This window comes from Arachis ipaensis, chromosome B05 (genome assembly GCF_000816755.2).
Source record: "Arachis ipaensis cultivar K30076 chromosome B05, Araip1.1, whole genome shotgun sequence".
Lineage (NCBI taxonomy): Eukaryota > Viridiplantae > Streptophyta > Magnoliopsida > Fabales > Fabaceae > Arachis > Arachis ipaensis.
In genome coordinates this window covers 588,803-595,387 of record NC_029789.2, presented here as the reverse complement: position 1 = coordinate 595,387, position 6,585 = coordinate 588,803, and the positions used below count along the sequence as shown (strand labels likewise).

General features: G+C 32.8%; 1 protein-coding gene across 1 annotated transcript; it reads right to left on the bottom strand.

The window, feature by feature from the left end:
• LOC107642295 (8-hydroxygeraniol dehydrogenase-like) lies at positions 3,408–5,691 on the bottom strand. Its single transcript, XM_016345602.2, has 5 exons — positions 5,530–5,691; positions 5,194–5,307; positions 4,418–4,931; positions 4,040–4,193; positions 3,408–3,786 (listed from the first exon to the last, which is right to left on the bottom strand). Exons 1-5 carry the CDS (start codon positions 5,625–5,627, stop codon positions 3,578–3,580), a joined length of 1,089 nt encoding a protein of 362 aa, XP_016201088.1. The 5' UTR covers positions 5,628–5,691; the 3' UTR covers positions 3,408–3,577.

The window sequence follows — 6,585 nt, the reverse complement described above, 5'->3', positions numbered from 1 at the left end:
ATATTGATAGTAGTTAAATGATCATGACAAAAAAATTAAAAATTATTGGACAAAAGTTTTTTCTTTGACAGATATACATATATTCCACACATATTTTAAATTATGAGAGACCAGACATCTTTTGATGTTCTTGTATGCAGAAAAAAAATCTTTTGATAACATATGGAAGGATTAAACTCAAAATCTACAACTATCTAAGATCACAAATTTTTTTTAGAAAATTAATTTACAATGTAGTAGTAGATGAACAAAGACTAATTAAGAGGAGAAGAAAAAGAAAAAGGAGGAATATTAACCGGTTGTTAACTAAATGCAAAACCAAAACAAAAAATATTTTATAAAGTCACGTTAACATTGTCATCAAAGATAAAAAGCACATTACACCTTATGTGCTAACAACCATGAAAACAAGAACATAAGAAAAGACTGTCTATGATGTAAGATATCTACACCAACTCCATATAATAATTATAATATAATGAAATCAACTTGGGTTGGTCGAACGATCAGCTCCCTTGTCCGCTTAAGCAAGTATTGGGGGTTCGAATCCCGCCTTATGCTTGCAGCAATCCATTTGTCAGTGGCAAACAATAACAATAATATTGTCCATGTCCTCTTCATATCGTACATGATATTGAAAACAACAATATTTGTCCCTAGGCCCTAGACTTATTATACATTTGAAATGAAACTTTAAATTGCAAGTTGTAGAATAATTATATATCAATTAACAGAAAAATTGAAGCAGCCTATCAAAAGCATTTTTTAATGATGTTTTAACGTCATAGAACTATAGCCTCGCGTTTAATTTTAAATTAATATTGACCGTTGAGAATAATAAACTTTGAACAACTTGCTTAATTAAAAACTCATATAAGAAGGATAAAGATGTAATTTAACTGAAAATTACGACAAAATATGAGTCAGTAAGTGACGAAGCTTCCAACAAGCAAACCGGTTCGTTTGTTTTCCTCTTAAAAGCTAATTATTGGCCTAATAAGGGAGACGATAGAATTATACATTATTATTATCTGCCGCTAACAAGAATACTACTTCCCCATAAATACACTGAAGATATTATTATTATTATTAGTCTTGAACAACTGGTTCTAATAAAGCCATGCAACTAGAAATTTATTAAAAGTTGTACATCGTTAGGATATAATTTTCATAATAAAATCTCTATATACCCGGAAGATACTTTTTATCTTTGAAATAGCTTTTAGCAAAAGTTGACACATCACTCGGCAATATACAACACCTAATTCTACTGTAACTCGGTGTAACTCGGTGTAACTCCCAATTACATATCTAAATATTTTTGTATCCAAGTCTAACTAAGCAGGTCCAAACTCAATAAAAACTAATTTCATTACATCAGCAGCGTGTACACATGCGCGTTTTAATAACGCTTCTTCGTTTTTGTTTTTGCATTTTTTCTTTTTTGCATTCTTCCTTCTTCTTTTTTTCGCTTTCTTCCTTATTCGTCTTCGCGTTCTTCCTTCTTTTTTTTTGCTTTCTTTCTTCTTCGTCTTCGCATTCCTCCTTCTTCTTCTTCGCGTTCTTCCTTCTTTTTCTTCGCCTTTCTCCTTCTTCTTCGCGTGTTTTTTCTCAATCATCATTCTTTTATTGTTACTATTATTGCAACTTTTTTTCTTTTCCTCCTTTTTATTGAGGTTCATTTGGATCCAAAAATAAATTCGATGTATTTTTGTTGATGATTGAGTCTTTTTGACTGCTTATTTAAAATTAAACTAATTTCGATTCATTTATGTGTTAATTGAGGTTTAGTTGATGCTGCTGTTAAATTTTGACCAAGTTTTTTATTCCTTAAGTAATTTCGGTTTATTTATTAATTTATTTGAGGTTCATTTGGATCTAGAAATAAATTTGATGTGTTTTTATTGATGATTGAGTCTTATTGACTACTTCTTCAAAATTGAACTAATTAAATGGAATGAGTGAAATCTAATGCCATTGAATAAAGTGATAATGAATAATTTCATTTTTCTTTACTAAAAAATTTGGTTAATATTTATCAACAGCATTAAATGAACCTCAATTAGCACACAAATGAACAAAAATTAGTTCAGATTTGAAAAAATAGTTAAAAAGGCTCAATGACTAACAAAAACACATCGAATTTATTTTTGAATCCAAATGAACCTCAATTAAACTAAGAAATGAACCGAAATTACTTAATGAATAAAAAATTTGGTCAATACTTATCAGCAGCATCAAGTAGGGATGGCAATGGATATGGTAGGGTAGGGTTTGGAGCCAACCCTAACCTTACCTGCGAGTTGAGAATATCTCAACCCTAACCCTACCCGTTCTTAACCCGCGGGTACCCAACCCTACCCGTGGGTTACAAAAAAAGATGCAACATTATTATATAACATGATGATAATTTAAAATAGAACTGACTTTTATGTAAAAAAAAATTAAATTATCAATTAATGATCTTCTTTTAATGACTAGAGATCCTTTGCATTTAGTGAGAAGTCTTTGGTTCAACATCAACTTAAAACATATTTTTATATAAGTATATAACATATACACATATAGGGTGCGGGTTGGTCGGGTAGGGTTGAGGCACAACCCGCACCCTACTCGACCCGCACGAGAACCCTATCCGCATCCTACCCTACCCGCTGCAGATCGGGTTGGCAACCCAACCCGACCGGGTGGGGTCGGGTTAGGTACCCGCGGTAGGATACATATCACCACCCCTAGACTATCAAGTGAACCTCAATTAATACACAAATAAACTGAAATTATTTAATCATAGCATCAAAGAAAATCAAAATTAATAAAGATGTTAGTAAAATGTTGGTGTTATTGGTGATGACGATAATGAAAAAAGAAAAAAAAAAGAAGAAGACGCAACATTGGAAAAGAAGAAGAACCTATGTGTATAAATTTGGGAGTAGGAGGAGGAGAACGAAAATGAAACAAAGAAGAAGAAGAAGTCGTGTGATTTGATGAAAAGTTGTTTTAACAACTTAATTAAACTTGGTTCTTGGTTAAATATTTTGCTTGAATATAGAGTTTTATTATAATTTTTAATATTGGTATTTAATTAATAATTTTTTAAATGAAAGCACTACATCCCTAGTGTTATTTACATTTGTTATTGAAGAACTCGACACCATGTCAATCGAGTGCCATTGCATATAATTGTGTGAAAAATGTGATATGATGTGTATCACGTTTTACTTAAATTTAAATTCATTATCTTTCTGTAACCTATTCTTAAATGTCACACATGATTTTTCTTTTATGGAGGAAAATTTGCGTTCCTTCTTAACCAGGTCAATAAAGCGTGTGAAAGGATCTAAACCTGACGATGAAGATAGCAAAGAAAGTTTCCATAATTTTTGAAGACTAGAGGCAATAACGATTAAATTGTAATGTCTTCCAACCTCTCCTTAAAATGCAGTAAAAAACTAATTTTATCATCGGCTATAAAATATTTAACTTAGCTCACTTACTTACTATATATTATTATTCCCCAACATACAAAGAAAGATCAAAAAAAGGACTCTTAAAATGTTAATGATGCATATTTTGGTATTTAAGAGGTTGTGGCATTGAGAGTGTTTCCGATATCAATAACAAATCGATACTTGACATCTGCTTTTGCGAGGCGCTCCATTGCTGTGTTTACATAATCCATTGCAATAACTTCAATCTCAGGTTTCACGTTATGTTTAGCAGCAAAATCAATCATTTCTTGTGTCTCCTTCAACCCTCCAATAGAACTACCAGCTATCATCTTTCTTCCTTCAAATGCCAAACAATAATAATTAATCCTCTATTAAATGGCATGTTTAATAAATTGGTTATTAATGCTATTCATACACTAAAATTAGCCACTAAAATCAACCATCAATATATTTGTGTATAAATACATATGTGATTTAATTTATTTTTAACGTGTATTTGTATTCCAGCATATATTTTATATTGGTGACAGACTTTAGTAGCTGATTTTGGTGTACACGTAGCATAGTACTTTTTTCTAACATAGTCTTACCCGTACAAAGAGAAAAGATTGGCAACTCCAGAGGCTTTTCGGGTAAACCAACCATCACAAGTTTTCCATTAGGCTTCAATAGAGCCAGCAATGGAGCCAAAGGATGCACGGCAGAAACTGAGTCTATAATACCATCCAAGCTATACATTGCATCCTAGAAAATGAAACTTGTTAAAAATGAATTAAACTACATAACATTTTTTATAAAAATAAATGTGGTGCAGTTGACTTCACGTGAAGTTGATAATTGAGAGCTGATAAATAAAAATTTAGTCAATTCAGTCAAATTATCTAACGACTCTCGGTTATCATCTCGGTTATCAACTTCATGTGAAGTCGACTGCAACTGATTTTTCACCAAAAATAAAAGACGTGTACCTTCATCTGATCTTGGTCTTTACTTAAGAGAAACGAATCGGCTCCTAAACGTTCAATAGCTTCCTTGTGTTTGTTAGGGGAAGTACTAATGACAGTTACTTTAGCACCAAAAGCTTTGGCAAACTTAACGGCCACATGGCCTAATCCACCAAGACCAACCACACCGACGTGCAAACCAGGCTTGTCAAGTCCGAAATACCTGAGAGGGCTATACACCGTGATCCCGGCACAAAGCAACGGAGCGGCCACATCCAGTGGAAGGTTATCCGGGATGCGAATGGCGAAGCGTTCATCGACTACCATTGAGTCAGAGTAGCCTCCGTAGGTGATGGTGCCGTCCTTGTTCTTGGCACTGTATGTTAGGATCATTTTCGGGCAGAAATTTTCAAGATTTGCAGCACAGCCCTGGCATGAGTTGCAGGATCCAACCAACACTCCCACTCCCACTTTGTCTCCAACTTTGAAATTTTGTACCTTACTTCCTACCTCTGTCACTACTCCAGCAATCTCATGCCTGTAAATCAAATGTATGTGTTGTTATTTGTACAACTATTTGTTTTGATTAATAAGAAACGAAGTAATTTTGAAGAAAGAAAAGTGCTAGGGGGCAGCACTTTTGTTAAATTTTGGCCAGCATTTAACCATCAAAAAGAAATTGAATGATTCTACACCATTAGATGTAATCTCACACCATTAAAAACATCATTGATAGCTAATTGATGGTTAAAAACCACAAAATCTGCTGCCGCTAAACTTTCTCTTGAAGATTAGCATACCCAGGTACTATAGGAAAAGTGGTATTGCCCCATTCGTTCTTTAACATGTGAAGATCCGAGTGACATATTCCACAGTACATCACTTTGAATGCCACATCTTGATCTCCAGTTTCCCTGGACAAATTTCCGTTTAACAAAATATATAATTTAGTTTTCGTTATCACTTGATGAAGCTAGTAAGCAATTATCAAGAATTAATTAACATTGCTATCAAGTTTTGTACGTTTTGATCTGCTCCAAAAGATAATGTCTCACTAACCCTAGATTTTATTGTTCACAAGAAATTAAACATGTAACGAATGAAACATGAATGGGGGAAGTTAGTTATAAGGGTACCTTCTGGAAAAGTTGAAAGGGGATAAAACCCCAGAAGGGTCCCTAGCTGCCCATCCAAAAGCCTTCTTTGGATGCTCCGTCTCTGGTGACGCCGCCATAGATCAGATCAGATATCGATGGCTTGAAAATGAGAGAGCAATTATTAATAATCAAAGTGATGAGAAGAACGTATCAAACGCAAGGGGGATCGGGATTCAAATATTGAATAGGCCAAGTTATAGTTTTTTTTTTTTGGTGACTCGGCCAAGTTATAGTTGATTGTGTGTGCATGTGGCTCTAATACTTATGAATCATATGGTGCCATAGTAGTTAATTCCCTTGGATATGGATATTTGAGCTAACCCTTGATACATGAAAAGTGAAACATCCTTTTAATAGGAAAGACAAGATTTTGAATATTCTAAAAATAGTATGTACATAAAATGCATTTATTTTTTCTATGATAATATTTAACCAAATCAGATGCTTTATTCTCCAGATTTTATAACATATATACAAATTAATTTTCAAGATTTAATTTCTACAGTCAAATTAGTTTCTATCCAAGTTATTCCATAAGGTAGTTTGTTTTGAGCTACCGAGATAGAGGTCGAGAGACTAAAATTCAGTTTCATGTTTGTTGGTTCAGAAGACTAGTATTAAAATTTCTGTCTCTATATCCAAAATTTCAGTATTTCAGTACCTCCAAAAATTTGGGACATTAGGGACTAAAATTTTTAGAGATAGAGACTGAAACTTTAATAACATTTTATACCTAAAATACTCTTATTTCAATTAATTGATTCCAATTTTACCTTTTGTGCAAATTAAATTAGAGTTTCATTCTTATTTCAATTTTTGTCTCCCATTTTATACCAAACAGAATATTTATTTCAATCTCTGTCTCTTAGTCTTTGTCTCTCAGTCTTAATCTTTCCGTCTCTGTCTCTCTACCAAACGCCACCTAAGTTACTAACAAAAAAATAGTAAGATATTGACATGAGTGTTAAATTTTAAAATTATTTTATCAAACAAAATTTTAAATTTATTTTTTGTGTTTATTGAAAATTATTTATG